Below are 19,238 nucleotides of genomic sequence, written 5' to 3'. Positions count from 1 at the left end.
TTTAATCCTTTAATGTGCAACTGCACCCAGCGCAGAATTAGCTTAAGAGAATGGGAAGCAATAATTTTCCTCTGCTTCTGTAGAAGTTTAGACACAAGTTCAAAAACATGTTTCTCTTCTGACGACATATTATTACCCATGTTCCCCCCGGCTCCAAAATCTGGAGGGGTTGATTTTTCGGCCAGCCTCCTGCTTCCTTTCAGCAGCATTTCAAGTCCCGAGGGGCATCCCCGCAGACATCACTGTAGGTTAATCTTCACTTCCTCACACAAATGGAGGGCACCATTTGTGGGGATTGACTGACACAGACTCTACTATGCCAGCAAAGCAAAGACGTTTTATTACACTAGGTTACTAGTATTTATAAGTCACTACATTCATACAGAATTTTCCACTCTGACCTCTTTGTCTTGGTCCCCTTTAGAAGCACAATCTTCTGACTATTCTTCTTAGGCTAGTAATGTCCTTTGTTATGTTTTTTGCCAGTAAAGACCTTGTTGCATCTTTCTTCGTCAAAGAAGTCAGCGTTAGAAAGTCAGAGTGACCAGACATAAGATCTTCACTTCTGATCTTGCCTTGAGATTATCTCTCCCTCAGATTTCACTGTACCAGGGTCACAAGATCTGCAGTGCTACCCAGTTCAGCCTCTGTAGCTGTCTGACCTCTGACAGACAAGAGGTAGTGGAACAAAATACATCATGAGGAAATTCCCATTCTCAGAGGCTGGCAGAGGAAATCTCAATCATCTGTGAAATCTCTGAAATCTCTATCTCCAGCCCTCCACGGAGCCATCCACACGGGAATTTGCTCCTGTATTCAGCTCTCCTGAATACAGCCCTCTCTCCTCCAGCCCTGCTCTGCCGCAGCTCTCCTGTAGTCCACAGGTTTGGGTCTATCCTTTGCTCTGCCACTGCTGTGACATCTGGCTGTTCTGCCCTCACCCTCCTGCCCTAGGGGAACCATGAGCACTTTTAGGGCATGGGAGGGGATGGGCCGATGTTCCTGGGACCAATGAGAGGGTGCTGGTCCCCGCAGCCATGCCTCAGTAGTCCCATCTGCTATAGCGCAGAGCCAAATTCTACTTCTGCAGATGCTGGCTGCACTTCTCCTTTGCACCTCCAAGAGACGGCGCAATCACCGGGAGCAGGGACACCTCAGAAAGGCAACCCAAGGGCGGAGGGGGAGCCAGCAAGGCTCAGGGCTTGCCCAGCATTTGCCCACATGGCCAGGCTTTATGCTGACCTGAAGTTTGCCAAAGTGATGGGGGGCCGGAGCACGGCCAGCCAGGCGCTGGAGGCAGGTGAGAACCCACTGGCCCCTCCCCACTGTCCCTGCCATACCCAAGCCCACAGCCTCAGCTGCTCTCCTCTGCCTTCCTCTAACAGCCTTCAGCATGAACGAGGCAGAGAGCCCGCATGAGAACACGCAGCCAGCACTGGCAGAACAGGATGGGGATGGAGCAGAGCCCAGCTCAGGTGAGTATCCAGCTGGATTCCTGCAGACCCAGGGTGGTTCTGGTTGTGGGGGGTTTGGGGTTCTTCCACTCCCATCACCCACACCATGCCACCTGTGCTGTCATGCCACCACACTCCTGCCTGTACCTAGGAAGGAGGTCTGGGGGCTGTCAGGAGTTTCCATCTCTTCAGGCGATGTCTGTTGGCTGCTGTGTCGTGCAGGGTGCTGGTCCCGTCGGTGGTGCATCCCTGTGGGTCTGCTGGCAACTTGCCTGCTGCTGGTGGCCACTGTGACCCTGGGGGCTTGCTGTGAGTTGGGGGACTGTGGACATCTGGGGCAGAGAGTGGTTGGATCAGGGAGGTATCTGGGTGGGGTGGGCACTGTGAGTGAATAAAGGCATGCTCATGAACACTCACTGTTGAGTCCCTCTGCCCAGTCTGCCACAAGCTTGCCTATGTCCCTATCGCATCCCTCGCACCTCATTTGCCTCCCATCATCCATCTTCTTCACCTTACTCTCCATTTCCGCTCCTTTTTTTCCCATTCTGGAATTGCCCAACCTCATATTGCTGCACCCTCCCTGCCCTTAACTTGCTGTATCTGCTCCTTCACCCCATCCTGCCTTGCCTCGCTCTCCCCTGCCAGACCCTGCCCAACCCTTAACTGTATACTTCCCTGCTGTGTCCTTCCTTCCCATCCTTTCCCATTCATCATGGATAATTCCCTGCCTTGCCTTGCCCATCCCACCAGCCTTGAACAGGGTCAGTCCCACATCCAAACTGTCCCATGATCACGTTTCAGCTCACCCACTCTGTCCCCAGACTGGCAGGTCTCCCGCAGCCTGCAGGACACCTCCCGTGTGCATGCATCCGAGCAGGGCCGCCTGTCACAGGAGCTGAGTGCACGGGAGCAGAGACTGGAGCAGACAAAACTGGAGCTGGCATGGGCCAGAGAAGAGCTGCAGCGAGCATGGCACGATGGCAACATCACCCAGATGGAGCTGGACAGACTGAATGTGGAGCTGCGCCGTGTCACGGGGGTCCTGGGCAAGACAGAGAGGGAGGTGCAGGAGTTACAGGGGAGACTCAATAACAGTGAGAGCACCGTGGCCCTCCTGCGCTCCTGCACAGCTATAGGTAGGGTGATGATGGAGTAGGGAGGAGGTGCTCCAGGTCGCTGGCACCCCTCAGCAGGTGCCAAGGGGCAGGTACTGGCTTTTTTGACCACATGGTGGGAACAGGGTGGTCCAAGAGCTGAAGCTATGTCTGGAGCAGACGCTGAGTCTGTAATGTCTGCTGGGAAGATGTGGGGCTCTTCCTTGTTACCCCCAGGGCATCTGTGCCTGAGCAACCCCCTGAGCTGTACCCCTACTCACAGATTGCTGCCCTTCGGGCTGGCTGCTGTACAGGGGCAAGTGCCTCTTCATCTCATCCGAGAAGAAGACATGGGAAGACAGCAGAGATGAGTGTGAGAAGACATATTCTCAGCTCCTGGTCACCAAATCCTGGAGTCGTTGGACTGTGCCGGTAGGGTGCGGGGGGAGCTGAGGGTGGGAGATGGTGTATCCAGCCATGGAGTCCCCAGATGGGCTAGCATGGCTCTGGGGGCTCCCTGTCCTGTCAAAACATTGGAGGGTGCAAGACTGCTCTCTGGAACACATGGTTGATATTTGACATGGGATAGAAAGACTCTGGCACCCCTGGATGTTTCCCAAGCTGGAGCAGGGCACCAGAGCTGCTCTGCTGTCCTGTCTCAAGAAGCTCCAGCCCAGGGGCTCCTTGGGGAGATGGTCACCCTGCTGTGAAGTACATAGTACTGCAGTACATAAGGTGCCATGGAATAACACATGGAAAAGCACTTTTTCTTCTTCTCCAGACCTTCCTGAAGAATGCAGATGTCCCATACTGGATTGGATTGCAGAAGGGCAGTTTCCCCTGGTATGACTATGGCTGGCTGGAGGAAGAGGACCCGGACAGCGAGGGCGGCTCAGAGGCCTGGTTCTGGGTGGATGGCTCCCTTTACGAAAGGTACGTGGCAGCACTGCCTCTTGCCAAAACTCCCCTTCTCTGGCATGCCTCTAGGAAGCATTTTAAATCCCACCAGTACCTAGTTCCAGGCACAGGCCCTGGGAAACAAAGAGCATCAGAATAGCAGGGACTGAGGGAAGGTGGGTGCAGTGGTGTGATATGCTTAGAGGACAGGCAAATGCAAAGCCAAGACCCAGAGGAGTGGGTAAAACACAGGGCATGTGAAGCAGGAGGCAGCAACAGGGGACAGAAGAAACCCCAAATTTTATTTGGGGCCTAGACGAGGGGTTTGAGCACCACCTCTATCCTCCACATGCCTTCTTGATTCCTCTCCAAGGGGAGATTAAGCCTTCCTGTCTGTGGAGAGTCCTGGGCTCCTCCCTGCCACGTGCACCACCTCCTCAGCTCGCCTCTGCTTCCTCTTGCAGTGTCTGAGAGCACTGAGGAGGAAAATCCTGTCTGGCCAGGTTCTGGGTACGTGGCGCTCCATCTTCAGCCCCACCACAGGAGCTGTGCTCAAAGCAGACCCAGGGCTCAGGCCAACTCCTCTGGTCATCCATGTGCCTCCAGGGAGGAGGACCTGTCTCTCTCCACTGCAGGCATGGAACAACCCCCAGCAGTGAGGCTGAGATGGAGGAGGCTAAAGGGGTGTCGCAAGCACTGCAAACCTTTTACAGTGTTTCTCAGCCTGCCTGAGGAAGTGCAGGGATGCATCAGCTGAGCCTTCAGCTTGTGAAATCAGTAGGAGAGGAATGGGCGATCCCCATTTGACTGCAGCATCTCTTCTGCCAGTGTACAAAAGGCAGCTGTCAGCAGCCGCAGCTGCCTCAGCAGGGCTTGAAGAAAGAACATGTCAGTGCCTGATGTGTTGCTTTCCCATTCAGGCCATGGCAGTCAAAATCGAATGGAACCTGTGCCATAATAAGCCGTGGGAGTATTAAACCTGCTCAGTGCACTAGTCCCAGTGACCTGCACCTCTGGATCTGTGAGAAGGCAGCAGGGCCAAGCCTCCCTTTCAAGTGATGACGGCTGCTGCCCCCAGCTCTGCTGTGGTAAGTCCCGCTGAGTCAAGGACACACAAGCCCTGTAGGGTGTGCCTGGAGGAAAGCAACTCTGCCCGGGCATTTTGACACCCTCCCTTGGAAAGGGAGAGGAATTCAGCAAGCTACCTCTGCTGGATGGAGCCTGCCTCCCTCCCTTCACTAGCACAGGCCTTCTGGGTCTGAGGTAGCTCAAGAGCTGAAGCTGTAGCTCACCAAAGGGGCAAGATGGGGGAAAACCCTTGGTGAGGTGCTTTCCCAGCCCTGTTGCATGTGGTGGAGGCTGGGCAGCATCTCATCCTCACCTTCACCCTCACTCCCCTGCTACCCCTTGCAGCACTTGCAGCCTGCACTGCCTCTGCTCCAGCTTTGCTGTGTCACTGCCCAGGATGTCTCATCCGTTCCAGCCAACCACTTCCCTCTCACAGCCCGCTGCCCACCCAGGTCCTTCCCACTGATGCCCGGTGGCCCTCTGCCTCCAGCTGGTGTGCTTTGGCTGAGTGGTAGAGGCTCCACAGCCAACTCCACACCTGCATGGGACATTTTGTGTCTTCCTGAGCACAACGGCTGGTGGGCAACGGGGAGCTCAGAACCGGCTGCAGAATGCATCAAACACTGATATTTGGCGCTGGAGCTGTGCCACGTCCCCAGCACAGAGAGCAGGAGCTGGGGACAGCACATCCCCATCCCCTCACCATCCCCTCCCCACAGCAGGAACGGGGTCTGCCTGACCCTATCGCAGGAGCAGCTTGGCTACGGCTTTCAGACAACCCAGCACTCAACGGCCTCTCAAAGCCTCAGCACCTAAGGAGGGAAGCTGAGTCTGAACTGGCCGGCGCCTGTGCTGACGTTTGGGGATTTTTTCTGCGCTAATTAGAAAGTAGAGCAATGACCTTTAGGGTCCCGTGGTGTGATTGTGCCTTTCAAAAGCAAAAGTTAACTCAGGCATTTGTAGCAGGCTGACGCTTTGCGAGACAACTCATCAGAACTTTAAATAGCTGCACACATGAGCACATGTGAAGATTAAGCAAAGTAGCCCTGATTTAACACTGTGGCCAGGTGAGAGCAGAGGAAGTTATGTTCAACCAGGCGAAATGCTCTTGATTTACGATGAGGATGTGTGTGCCATATATAGTTGATGAACTGCTACATGAGCTTGCATGAAGAGCAAAAGGGTGTTAAAGGCAGACTTTTGGAGGGGACATGTGTCACTTGCCTCTCTTGTCTGCTGGCTAAACCCACTTTACAGTAATAAAGAGACCAGTTTGTCTGCTCTTTGTTTTCTTGTATACCACAGCAAACACAGACTCAACGCCATGAACCCAAAGAACCTAAATAATGAAAGGTAACTCGTTGAAACCATCTCAGTTGAGATGGGTGCTTTAGGGGAGTTGAGATCTTGGGCTGAGCCAGGCTGGTTTGCAGTCCTGAAAGAATTCCCCAGAATGCCCAGGCAAGATCATGCAACCTTCTGGGCCCACATGTGATGTGCATCCAAGAGACAGAACCAGCAGTCTGAGTTGATGGGACATTCAGGTTTTAATGAACACTTTAAATAAGCTGGGTATATATTACTAGCAATTATTATTAATAATAATAAAAAACACAAAGAGTTCTGCATTCACCAGTGCATTGTGCAGGAGGGAGGAAAGCCGGCTCCCACCCTTGCCGGGGGCCAGGCAGCCTAGCTGTGCTGCCCACTGGCCCCATCCCCATGATGCCAGGATGGCATCCTGGCCCCTCTGCCAGCATCCTGCTCCCAAACCTGCGTGCCAGAGGGATGTGAGGCGCTGTGCTGGCTCAACGCCAAACCCTTAGCATCGGTCAGTCAGGGACAACCCTAGTGCTGGCAATCCTCCCTGTGCACTGCCCATGGGCATTGCCCCTCTACGGTCCCATGCCCTCTTCTCCCCTTGTCAGGGACTGGCTGTGCTCCCCACACTTGTGGACACGTGTGAGTTCACCCACCAGCCCCCCAGGATCCCCAAAAACATACATACACACGCTGAACCTCTCTACCCCAGCCCAGTCCCTCTCACCCATCTGGGTGCAGAGGATTCCCAGTTCTCCCAAGGTAGCAGGCTCATTGTACACCCCTCTGCCAGAGCCTGCAGAGGAGTGAGCCCTTGGGGAAAGGGGGTCCTGGATGCAGGGCTTGAGCCCCGTGGCCCCCGCGGGGGACCAGCCCTGCCGCTTGGGGCAGTGCTTAGGGCAGCGGTGTTATTGCACTTTGGTCCCCAGCAGAGACCCAGTCCACCTCCAGGGTTCCCTGCAGATCCCCAAGGCTGATCCTGGTGGGGTGGGTGCCTGAGTGCCTGGGCAGCGCTGCAGCAGCCACAGCACTTGGCACCATGGCCACTGGTGGCCACCACATGCTGAGTGATGACAGACCATGGGGATGTGCCAGGCTCCTGCACTGCCCAGTGCTGTGGCTGCAGAGGGGTGCAAGGGGCAGCTGGATTCAGCCCCACTCCCCAAGGTCCCCATCACTAGGACTGTGCCTCTGGCAACTTCAGGCTGGATTCAGCCAGCACTGGCCCCGGGGCTTTCTCATGTTGGCCCCGATCATGGCAGATGAGGCTTTTGGCCTCGCAGTTGAGGTTCTGGTAGCGGGGTGGACTGGGCGCTGGCCGGTGGCAGATGGAGGCAAAGCTGAAGCTGAAGGGACTCAGGCAGCAGCCAGGGCAGGGCAGCACTTCATCCTGCTCCAGCATGGCACCAGAGCTGTGCCCAGGCAGCATGGCTGAGCGCTCCGTCCGCTCCAGTGCTGCTGCACAGGAGATGCTGAGCTCAGAGCAGCCATGCTCCAGCCCACTGCCCCAGGCCAGGGGTTTGCTGACCATCACATGGTTGTTGTTGATGAGGAGCCCGTTGGGGGCTCGCACATCTGGCTGCCAGGGCCGTGTGCCTGAGGATGAAGTGTGGATGAAGTTGCTTTTAAGAGGGAGCACGGTGGGCTGCGGCAGCTCAGAGCTGTCTGGGCCGCAGTCCATCTGCTCCTCGGCCCTGGAGTTGGGGGTGGAGGCTTCTCCCCATGCCAACTGAGGAAGGAGGGTGCAGGGCTGGGGGTCGTCAGTGGGATGAGAGGACCCCACACCCAGCTCCAGGCCCCCCCGGTGGGGCAGCTCAGGAGAGGAGGGCAGAGAGTGGCACTTGCGGGGGCTGGTGGTGGGTGCTGAGAAGTCACACTGTACTTCCATGGCAGGCTCAGGTGTAACAGGGCTGCTGAGCTGCAGTGGGGCGGGGGGCGGCAGGTCAAAGGTGAGTGAGATGACCGACTTGCTTGGTGTATCAAAGAGCTTGATCTTCCCTCCCTTCAGGTCCTCACGCTGGGAGAAGGGGTTGACACGGGGGGATGTCTCCTTGGACCTTGCCCCACTGCAAGGCTCCAGTGGCCACAACAGGGTGGGTGACTTGGAAGGGAACATGTCAGACTGGCTGCGGGACAGGCGCTGGTCTGGCTGCAGGTGCTCTGTCCCCAGCTCACGCAGGGGTGACTGCTCGGTGTGGCTGGCTGACCTCCTGGCCACTCCTGGGCATGGGCACAGGAGAGTGTTACCAGCAGCCAGCAGCAGCCCATGTGGGGTTCTACGGGGTGCTGGGCACCCAACAACTTAGGGGCACACCCCAAGGGAGGAACAGGGACCAGCTCTATCCTGCAGACCTCACACATCCATCTCCTTCTCCTACAGCTGATGGGGTATGATGGGAAACCCCACACTCTCCCATCTTTACACCCTGCTATGGCCTGTCCCCAAGGTGCCCACGTACCACTGAGTGTGGCTGCGGTTCCAGATGCAGGCAGGCTCTCCCCGATGCTGAACAGGGTGTCCCTGGCACCCTCGGCGCCCAGCTGGTGCTGCAGGATGCTCTCCAGGCACTGTGTGATTTCCAGGAATGAGGGGCGGGAGGTGGGCTCCATCTGTGGGCAGGAGGGATTCCTTGTCAGGTCTGTGCCTCCTCAAGCACCCCAGGGAGCCCTGCACAGTGAAGGCGGCTCCCTGCTCTCCCTGTGAGCAGGCAAGGTAGCTTTGTACTGCCCGCCTGTCCTGGCAGGGAAGGGCAGTCACTGGAAGTGGGAGTCTCACACTGCAGCAGTGAAAAGCCAGCTGGAGAAAGGCTGCTGGGCAGTCAATTTCCACCATGGTGCGGAAAGTGGTGATGTCCAGACCAAAATCCTGCACCAGGGAAAGGAAGAAGAGTAAGGCTGAGTCTCCTGGGGCACCACAAGGCCCAGGGGACCCGACATGGCTTGGCCCCCTCACCCCTGGGCTGTCACACAAGGCTATGGACCTGGAAGCACCCCAGCTGGGACACAGCAGGGAAGGACCCTGATGTCACCCCAAATTGGACCAAGGTTGGTGGATGCTAGGACACATATATTGCTTCTGCTCTCTGCCTGGATCCAACTGCCCTGTTCTCCTTTTCAAGCTCACTATGGGTTCTGAGGTTACTGGCAGAGACCACCCCTGCCTGCGCAGAAAGTGGGACACCGCACCCTGACCCTGAGATGTAGGACCAGTCCTGCACATGGGTCTCTGCCCAACATAGAATGCCCCTTTGCATTTGATGAAGTGATCCCAGCCCCAGTGCTGCAACCCACAACTGCCCCTGTTCCCATCCCAGAGAATCACCTCAGTGCGGGGCAGGTAGTCTGGGTCAGCTGGGACACGAGCGATGGTCTCACACAGGATGATGCCATATGCAAACACATCAGCCTGCAGAGAGTGGGGAGTCATGGGGGTGCCCCGCAGCCCCGAGGTGATGTGCCCACCATTCTGCAAGGCCGTCAGCCCTCCTCCTGGAGAACCACACTTGGACTCTGGCACCCCATCACCAGAGGAATTGTCAATGCCTTCCCTCTAGGTGCACCCCAGGACTGCCAAATCTGCACATCACTGGCAGCACAAGCCTGAGTAAAGCCCGACGCAGGGCAGCCTCACCTTCTCATTGTAGATCTCCCCACGCAGCACCTCGGGTGCCATCCAGTACGGGGAGCCCACCACGGCCAGAGGCTCCTTCTCGCTGCCCTCACTGGGAGACATGATAGAACATCAGAGGCTGCCCAGTCCCCCAAATGTCCAACCTCCCATCCTCCTGCTGTGGCAGCCCAGTTCACCATCTCCATCTCCCTTCCTGCGCTAACTCTCCTCCACGCACCCTACAAACTCATCTCTACCCAGTCACACTACCCCTTTCTTCATCCCCTCCTAGCCATTCCCAAACTGCTCCTGGAGTACCCCCTGCCAGGGACTGTCTCACCACCCCCATTCCTACCCTTTTAGCTGCATCCCTAATATCCATCCCTCTCCAGCTTCTGCTCTGAGTGGCTCCAGGGATGGGGATGGACAGGAGGATGCTGCCCACATACCTGTAAGTGGGGATCTTTTCCGCCAAGCCGAAGTCACCCACTACAGCTGTGTAGCCACTGGCCTCGCAGCGTACCAGGCAGTTCTGAGGGCACAGGACAACCTGTCACACCAACTGCACCTGCCCTGCCTCCGTGGCCACCAGTTTCAGGATGCCCCAGAACAGCACAACTTCCTGCTTCCCAACCTGCCATGCTCGGGACCACAATGCAGCAACATGGGTAGGGGGCAAAGAGGGCAATGTGGTGCCTTGGAACATCCCCTACCTTGGAGGTCAGGTCACGGTGGAAAATGCCCTTGGAGTGCAGGTAGCGTAGGCCATGGGCAATGTCGAGGGCCAGCTTGACACGCATGGACCAGGAGAGGGGCACAGGGCTGTCCAGCAGCTGCTCCAAGTTCCCACCATTGATGTACTGATGGGAAGAGCTGGATCATTGCATCACAGTATCCCTCCCCACCATAACACTGGATGCCCATCTCTCATCCTAATGCATATTCCAACCACCTCACACCACAGCCTCCCAGCAGGCCGTACCTGCACATATCATAGGGCAAGAATGGCGAAGAATATGTCCCCACTGTCCCTTCCCCAGGCTTGCAGAAACCCCAAGACTCACGGCTGCTGTCACACTCTTACCTCCGTCAGTGCATGCAGCTGCCCTTGGTGCACACACACCCCCATGAACCTGTGAGATAGAGGAGACTTGAGGGTGGCTGTAGCAGGCACCAGCCCCAAGAGCTTATCCAGCATCAGCAGTAACTCCAAACCCCCAGGGAAAAGGGGGGCAATGGAGCCAGCAGTGGGAAAGCAGGCTCTACCTGAGGATGTTGGGGTGCGAGAGGCGGTTCATCAGCTGCACCTCTCGCAGCATGTTGCCCCGGTTGCTGGTAAGCTTGTTCATCTTCAGCACCATGATCTGCCCCGACTGGCGGTGCCGCACCTAGAGGGGGATGCAGGGAAGGCTGAGCCCCACGTACCTCCATAGACACCAGGCTTCACCCAGCTCCCACCACAACCTGAGAGAGGAGTGAAGCATCCCATGGCACCACAGGGACCACCAGGGCTAGGGGGCACTTTCCTCATATCTCCAAGTACTCCCAGTACTGATGACACACAGCCCCATCCTAACTGGGATCCCCATCCCTGCTTGTTGTGCTCCCTCCACCATGGTATGCTGCCCTGAACTCCCAAGAGGCAACAACAGCTCCCACAAGCTGTGAGCCCACCTCTACCAAAAGAACAGGCAGGTACAGGATTGCAAAGCATCAGGGAAGGCTGTTTTTGGGTAAACACCACCCAGCTGGACCCTACCAGCATGGGGTGAAGAAAAGAGGAGGCACACCACCCCTCAGAACCAGCTCTAGGTGTGGCCAACTGCTGTAGTGCTTGACCCTAGTCTGGGAGGGCATGAAGCTTGGATGAGCTGTATATTTAGCCAGCCTCGGCCCAACACTGTCATGCGATCTAGGGGCCTGGCTCCCCGCCAAGAACAGCAGCTGGAACATGGCCAAGCACGGACACCCCGTCCATCTGCAGCTCCCTGGCATGTGCAGGGCAAGGGAAGAGCATGGGATGCCCTAACGTAGCACTGTTATGGGGGGCCAAACCAGTGCTGAGGGTCCCCTCCTGAGCAGGTGCTGGGGGTGGGATGCCACCCCTGCCTTGAAGCAGCAGCTGCCCAAGGGGACAACCCAGTGAACCCCAGCTGCCCCCCAGGAGACACAGAGCTGTGCATGGAGGCGCAGGCATTCCTCAGCGCTGCCGTCAGCTCCCTGCTCTTCTCCTTTTTAGTCTATGCTGGTTGAGGCTGCTGAGCTGGTGCCAGCCCCTGGCCAGCCCCACAACACCCCCACAACACCCCTCACCTCAGGGATTGCCTTCCCAGGCAAAACACAGGGGGAGGAGGCCGTCCCAGTGCAAAACACTTGGAGGCAGGATCCCCAGCACCCCCATCCCACTCACAGCTTGGCTCTTGTCCCCACCACAGCATACAGAGGCTGGCATGCTGGGCCCTCAAGGGCTTTCCTCTCACCCCATGGCTGGCTCCTGTGATGCCTGCCATGATAGGGATCTATCCAACAGAAAATACCCAGGTGATGGAGCAGCAGCACATCCCTTCAAAAGGGCCTAGGGGAAATGAGTGCTCTGTGAAGATCCTTCTGCATGTCTGTGTGTACTAACACCAAACCAGTCCCAGTCAGAATGGAAGTGAGAGGGAATAACTGTGCTGTGCCACCATCAGCTCACTGGAGCTCATGGAGAGGCTTTGAATAATTCAGCAGACACCTGCCTGTGGGCACCCCGCTCCAGTTACACCTGCGTCACCTCCAGCCAGCCCCAGACAGCCAGCTGGCACTCCTGACCCACCGACAGGGGCCACGTGACAGCGGAGCTCAGAAATGGACCCTAAGTGGGAAGGGGACACCCCAGACACCTGCCACCACAGGCCCCTATCCTGGCACCCCACCATGCTGCAGGGAGAAGGGAGGGTGGATTTCCCCATGCCTCCTCCTTGTTGAACACTGGACATAGTGAGTTCCTGGGCTCAGGGAGAGCCTGTCCCAGGGTGACACTGCAGTGTCTGCCATGGGGAGCACCCAGAGCGTTCCATCTAATGCTGCTCCAAGTCCTCCTCCAAGCTCACCACACCACTGCCCAGCACCTGAACTGCTGCCAACACCATCCTGATGCCCAAGGACTCCTTGGTCCCATCTGGACCAAGGGCAAGGGGCAACCCCACCCCATTTCAATCATCCCTGTCTTCCCTCCACCTAGTCCTTGTCAGTGGGGCAGCTGAGGCAGCAACAGAAACAGAAACTGAGCTCACAGTCAGGCTTCAGTGCAGGCTTTAAGGAGGGGGCCTGTATGACTAAAGCAGAGTGGTCCCTCTAGGTCCCCACAGAGCCAGGGGTTGAGGAAGGCAGAGCCTGGACAAGGCCAGCAGGATCCACAGCCTTGCCAAGCCTCTAGCACTAGGTGCTGCCCAGCACACCCATCACTCCTGACCCAGCTCTCCTGGTGGCAGCACTTCCTTCCCTTCCCATGCCATGTGGGACTGGCAGGACTGGCTCGGTCAGTTTGGCTGGCACCGGCAGCTGCCAGACAGCAGGAACCCGGGCTCAGTGGCGCAGGCAGGCTCTTCCCCACTGGGATGGCTGGAGGTGGCAAGGCTCCGGCGCCATGCGCCCACGTCAGGAATGCTGTGCAGCACACACAGTGCTGGCACTCGGTGGCCATGTGCCATAGGGCTGGCCAGCTCCCTGCCGGCACCAGTGGCCTTGCATCGGAGCAGCATCTGGTGGGCACCAGCTCAGCCCCACATGGCTGGGAGGTGCCCATGGCTTAATTCCTCATTAAAAAGCCACCTGCCACTGGAACAGGCTGAGTGAGGTCTGAGTGTAGTCACGTGGTGTTGGACCTCGAGACTGGAGGAGAGGCAGCCTGGGGGAGGGAAGGTCTGGCAAAAGCTACTTCTCCAGGAATTATCCCAGGATCCCAGAAGCTCCTGGCCACTACAGCCCTGCCTCGATGTCTTTTTCTGTGACTCCATGCCCATGGGGCATGATGTCCTTGAGGCTGTCCAATACCCTGAGCTCACTTGCGACACCCTGATCTGCCATCTCCCCTGCAAGTTCTCTGGCTCAAAGCCAGCCCATACCTGGTAAAGCAGGGGAGAATGCTCCCTTTCCACGGCTCCCACAGGCACTGGCCAGTTTACCCAGTCTGTCCAAGTGCTAGCACCAGCCCAGCACCCTGGCTGCCCTCTGACGCAGACACAGCAGCAAAGGGCACCAGCCATGACTGCAGGGAGATTGAAGCCCCCTGCTAAGGGGGTTTCCTCCCTCACTGACATCCAGGGAAGGAAGCAGGCAGCACAACCTCCTCGGGCAGGAAGGTGTCCCCTCTGCCTCTCTCATGCACCCTGGCATGGTGCCCAGGAATCCCAGTGCATTCCCCGGAGCTGAGGTCAGCCGGGCAGCCGTATGGGGCTGCAGTGGGAGGGCAAGCCATTTGTCCCCCACCCAGGAAACAGGCAAGCCCTCACCCCTCACCGATGCTCCCTGGCATCCCACACGGCTGGTCCACTGGGCACTTCATGGGGATACTGCGGCTGAGCCAGGGTGCCGTGGCATGTTGGTCCCCATCCCATCTGCTACCAGCACACAGGGCTGGGGGATGGGACAGGCTGGCGGCAGCCCCAGGCTGGGCACAAGGGATCTGAGCTCTTTTAACAGCGGAAATTAGAGTCTTATTTAAAGAGCATGCTAATCAGAGCAAGCAGACAGCTTGCTCCCTCCCCACAGCTGGCACTCCCGTCTAGACATGGGGCAAAGCTCCCTGACATCTCCCCACCCAAAGGTCTCAGCAGCCAGCCCGCCTGCACCCTGCACTGGGGACAGCCTGGCACATAGCCCCACTCTCTGCATATTCTCTTGTCCCCTGTCCCACACAGGCAAGGCACAGTCACATGGGGACACCGTCCTGCACCAGTCACCCCAGAGAGTTCTGTGGGGAAGACGGGAGGGGAGGCAAGGGAGCTAGCAATGCCACTGGTAACCCCACAGCCACCCACAACAGCTGCATCTGAGCCCACAGGAATCCCAATAACACAACTGGATGGGACTGGAAAACGTGCTCATCAAATGGAAAAGGCAGAATCAGTCAAGACAGACTTTCTCTGTGGAAGAGACAAAGCATCTGCTCCTGGAGAGTGTTTGAGCATCAGCAAACCCCACCTCCTGTTCTTCCAGGAGTGGCACTGTGGGCACACCAGGGGCCAGAGCAGTGCCAGTGTTGCACCATGGTGGCAGATAATCGCTTGCTCTGACTGGCAAGCCTTGAGCATGCCCCATGATAGAGCAGGAGAGGGGCTGGCAGGTCTCCAGCTGGTCAGCACAACACATTTCCCATGCCCAGGACACCTGAGTGGCAACTGCGGGGCCATGGCTGCTCCCAGCCTTGCCATGGCTGGCTGACCTTAGCTTATTCACTTCCTCCCTGCTTGCCTTAGTTTCCCCACCGGTGTCATGCTGCTTCATTCTACTCCATAAAACACAGCAAGGTCCCTGATGAAGGGCAGCAGATAAGAGGGAGGGACTTGCTCCATTAGTTGCACTGGAAAACTGGAAGTAAATAGAAAATCCCAAAGGCTGGTCGGGAAGTGGGGAGAGATGGGCAAGTGACAGTGATGCCAATACTCTCTCCTGAGCTCTGCCCATGCTGGGAGCTGCTAATCCACATGAACACACACAAAATGCCACGGAAATGGGGTGCTGGGCAGAGCACATCACAGAGCTGCACCCCGGGAAATGGCATTTCCAAGATGATGTGCAACATCAGGGTATGAGGCTGGGATTCAGATGAGTGAAGGCCTCTGGATACAGCCCCAAGGATGCTGCCTACAGCTCCCGTGAATGCTGAAGACAGCACATGGGAAAGCAAGAGAGGGATTTAGAGAAGAGATGGAACAGTGGTTTAAGGGCTGGAGAAAATGCCTGGAACAAACAGACCCAGCTCAATCTGCTCAGTCAACTGGAAATAGAGGTGGCTTCCTGCAATGTCTGTGTATCTGAGAAAATGGGGGGGCTAGTGCCTCTGAAATTGCACAGGGAAAGGCAATGAGAACCAGCTGCTCCAGAGGGAAAACAGCCTTGCTCTGCGGCACAGTGGGGAATCAGCTATGAACAAGCGCCATGAAAAAGAGCAGGCTCTTGTCACTAGTGTCTCCTGTTTGCTCTGGACAGTCTTTCTGAGAGAGGTGCTTGACTGGAGGAGCTTGCTGGGGACACTAGGGCTGGGACACACTGAGCCCTCTGGCTTCCATGCTGAGAAGACAGTCAGATGCTTGTCAGCACCCTACCTAGACCTGGCTCAGCTGCACACCAGGACTGAGCTACCGGTGCAGGGGTAGAGATCTCCAGGTCTCCTCCCTGTCCTCCTCACCCACCAAGGCTGGAATGACGCAGGACACAGCAGCCACACAGAGGAGGCAGATTCAAGTGCCCACAGCCTTGGAAAGCTACAGAAGGAACAAGGGAGGTGGGAGGAAAATGGGTTCTGGGCTGCCCTGCCTAGCTCTGTCCTCCTCGCAAGCTCTGGCAGCCAAACCCCAGTTCAGATCCCAGGCTTAACACCATCCTGCTGAGCTCTTGGATTCAACCCACTGCACGAGCACAAAGCCCCATCTGGCCCCCTCCCATCCTTGCTTCCTTGCCACCATACACACATGTCAACTACTGATCCTGATCCCCTTCCCACCCCCTCAACCTTTGTCAGTCCCCCAAATCCTACAGGCCAGCGGCCCCACAAGAACTGAAACAATTTACGGGAGAAGGAGCATTTTGTGGCTCCTGCAGAGACGGGGAAAACAAACAGTGAGGCAAGAAAAGACTGTGCCTTCGCTGAGACATGGGAGCATCCATTATTAAAGAGCCATACCCACGCCTGACATTATTAAATGCCTCCTTGTGCTCCAAGGTGCTGCTGTGCACTCCAAGCCAGAGATCAATAGCAGGAACCCAGCCAGCAGGGAGGTCATGGCTCCACTGGCAGCTCCACGAGGGAGCATGGAGGAGAGGGACCTCTCTGCACACTCTCCATGGCCCCTCACAGGACACCTCTTTTGTAGCTGAAGAGGAGACATGTCTTGGGGTCTCCCTGCGGAGCGGGGAATAGTGTGAGGGCTGGAGAGGGACCCTAGGGTACTGCCAGGATGTGAATGCCCGGTTGTGCTGCCTGTGACCCCAGTGACTGTGGTGGCAGGCAGTGGGGGTTGTGCCCAGCCCTGAGCTGTGCTTTGAGGGATATGAAATGACTAGATCACCACTTAAGGGCAGTCCTAGCCCAGTGGCTTATGGCACCTTAAGTGATGCCGAGGCTCAAAACAACACATGCACAAACCTCCCCTCTGCTGGGAGAGGTGGTGGTGACATCGAAGCACAGCCCTTGGTCCCCAGCAGCAGCGCATTGGGCTGGTAGGATAACGCCACCGTGCACCTCCGCCTCACTGCTAGAGACCCCGAGCTCCCCACCGGCACTCACACACCCCTGTTCGGGGAGTGGGCCACACATAGGCATTCCCACCCTGACAGTCCCAGAGAGAATGGAGGACAAAGGCAGCTCCGGGGGCCCAGCCAGGAGTCAGCCCCGTGCTGTTCTACGGCATCACACCCCTGCCCCACAGCCAAACACCTTCGTGGGCCTCCCGTGGGGAACCCTGCACATCACCTGCTCAGCAGGCCCGGCAACGCCGGACATCACCTTGGAGTGGCTAGGAACGCTACCCAGATTCCCTACCACAGGCACACCTTGGGCGGGCTCGGTTGCCCGGCCTTTTGACAGGCGTCCCCGGGGCTGGGCTGCCCGACACCCGACCCCTCGCGCAATCCACGGCGCAGCGCTGGGAGCGCTCAGCCTCCCCGGCTGTAAACAGAGCCGGCGCTCCCCTCCCCCTGCTCGGGGGGATGGAGGCACAACACCCCGGCCGGGACGGAGCGAGCGGTGGCGTCCCCAAGTCCCCTCCGCACGGCACCGCCTCGAACACCCCCCAGCCTCGCCCGGCTGCCGCGGCTGGAGGGGGGATCGCAGTCCTCAGCCGAGGGCGCGGCCGGGGCTGCGTTGTTGCCGCGGTCTCGGGGGACGCCCGATCCCGGCGGGATGCCCCGCGGACCGCCATCCCCGCTCCCGCCCCGCACACCTTGAAGACCTCGGAGAAGAAGCCGGCCCCGATCTTCTCGCAATAGAAGTCGTCGATGCGCGCCAGGGTGGAGACGGCGCTGCGCAGCGCCCGGTACGAGGAGGGCCGCGGCCGCCCGCAGCCCGGCCACGGCCCCGCCGCCTCCCCCTCGCCCTCCCCGGGCCGCCGCGGCAGCTTCTCCCACTCCATGTCGGTCCCGCCGAGCACCCCCAGCGCCATTCACATTCCCGCCGGAGCAGCCGCGCGGCCGGGGCGCCGCCGCTCTCCCGGCCCCCGGGGCGATGCTAGCGGCGGCGGCGGCGGCGGCGGCGCGGGGCGGGCGGCGCTCCGGGGCGCTCCACGCTCATGGCCCGGCGCCGGCGCCCCCCCGACCCCTGCCGCGGCCCGGCGCTGCGCCTCCGCCGCCCCGAGCGCTGGCACCGGCGGGGCGGGGCCGCGGCCGGGGCGGGGACAGCCCTTAACTCCTTGGGACCCGCCGCCGTCGCTGCCGAGCCCGGCAGGAGACCCCCCCCCCCCCCGCAGCCCTGCCCCGCCCGGCGGGCAGCGTCGGGCCCCGCGCGTCCCGATGTCTGCATCCACCGGCACCGGCCTCCGGTGGGCACCGAGAGGGCGTCTCCCTGCGTGCCGGTGTAGGGCCTGAGATCCCGGGACACAGCTTGGGCACACCGCACGGACACAGGGCTTTGACTGTCCCCAACCCCTGGATGCGCCTTATAGGCGTGGGAGTCTTCCTCCCCTGGGTCCTACCTAGATTCACACTAGGTGGGACCCAGGGGACTTCCTTCCTCCCCTGGGTCCTGCCTGGATTCCCCGTTTAGCTACGGGACTCTCTTTGTCTTCGTACCACCCAGTCCCTAATGGGTGGACAAAAGGCGTGGAGATCCGATCTCCCCCTACGTCCAGCCCCACCCTACACAGTGTCGTGAGACCAGTTCCCCCATACAAGTGGCTGTTGGCAGTTTGAGCCCCGTTGGTATAGGCTTGGATCTCTGCACAGGGGCTCTGATTCTCCCCGTGCACCCAGGCTGGATAGTATCCTGGGGGCAGTGGGATCTGTCCTCCGGAGGAGTAGGGAAGTGCAGCCTCTCAGTGACAGCGTGCCCAGTACCTGTTGCACCCTTTCGCCTTCCTTGTCTTCCTGAGCTCTTCCACTTCTCCCTAGTTTCCTTCTGCTTCCTGCTTACCCACCTCAGGCTTTTTGCCCTCTCAGAGGCTGATCTGTCCTGTCCTTCCTGCCCAGGGACTTTCTGCAGCTGGATCTGCCCTTACTCAGTCCCACACATTTTGCTGACACTCTCTTTGGCATCCACCTGCCTGTGCTGGCCCAGCCCTGCCCCAGCCACCTCTCTGCACGCTGCCACAATCCTGACTCTGTAGCTTCCCTCAAACAGCTTTGCTCCAGCTATTTCCCTGTGTGGTAGGACTGGCTGCACATGCTCTGCACCACTTTAGCTGCTTTTTCTGCTGGGAAAAGTGCCCACGTAGAGTATCTCCTGGTGTGGCATTTTTTTGGCCAGTGCTCGACTCCAGGTGCCACCAAGCACAGCATAAACACCTTGGGCTGTGAGCTGGGTTTTTCTCCTTGTCTCAGGAGGGAGAATAACTCTGTGGGCTAGAGCAGGGAACTGAGCCTCCCACTTATTTATAATGG

The 19,238-nt window shown here is 58.3% G+C and overlaps 2 protein-coding genes across 2 annotated transcripts; one reads left to right on the top strand and one right to left on the bottom strand.

Moving 5' to 3' along the window:
- The first annotated feature begins 1,113 nt into the window (after positions 1–1,113).
- Positions 1,114–5,973, top strand: LOC136374529 (B-cell differentiation antigen CD72-like). The gene is made up of 8 exons (XM_066339922.1): positions 1,114–1,300; positions 1,386–1,475; positions 1,677–1,763; positions 2,276–2,590; positions 2,832–2,980; positions 3,330–3,481; positions 4,366–4,533; positions 4,859–5,973. The coding sequence occupies exons 1-7, from the start codon at positions 1,222–1,224 to the stop codon at positions 4,502–4,504; spliced, it is 1,011 nt and encodes a 336-aa protein (XP_066196019.1). The 5' UTR covers positions 1,114–1,221; the 3' UTR covers positions 4,505–4,533; positions 4,859–5,973.
- Positions 5,974–6,037: 64 nt separating this feature from the next.
- On the bottom strand, positions 6,038–17,997 carry TESK1 (testis associated actin remodelling kinase 1). Its single transcript, XM_066339921.1, has 10 exons — positions 17,588–17,997; positions 10,710–10,831; positions 10,528–10,576; positions 10,157–10,303; positions 9,893–9,975; positions 9,465–9,555; positions 9,156–9,239; positions 8,610–8,699; positions 8,293–8,443; positions 6,038–8,053 (listed from the first exon to the last, which is right to left on the bottom strand). Exons 1-10 carry the CDS (start codon positions 17,804–17,806, stop codon positions 7,011–7,013), a joined length of 2,079 nt encoding a protein of 692 aa, XP_066196018.1. The 5' UTR covers positions 17,807–17,997; the 3' UTR covers positions 6,038–7,010.
- Positions 17,998–19,238: the final 1,241 nt, after the last annotated feature.

Source organism: Sylvia atricapilla, chromosome Z (assembly GCF_009819655.1).
Source record: "Sylvia atricapilla isolate bSylAtr1 chromosome Z, bSylAtr1.pri, whole genome shotgun sequence".
NCBI lineage: Eukaryota > Metazoa > Chordata > Aves > Passeriformes > Sylviidae > Sylvia > Sylvia atricapilla.
This window is presented reverse-complemented; position numbering and strand designations above follow the sequence as displayed.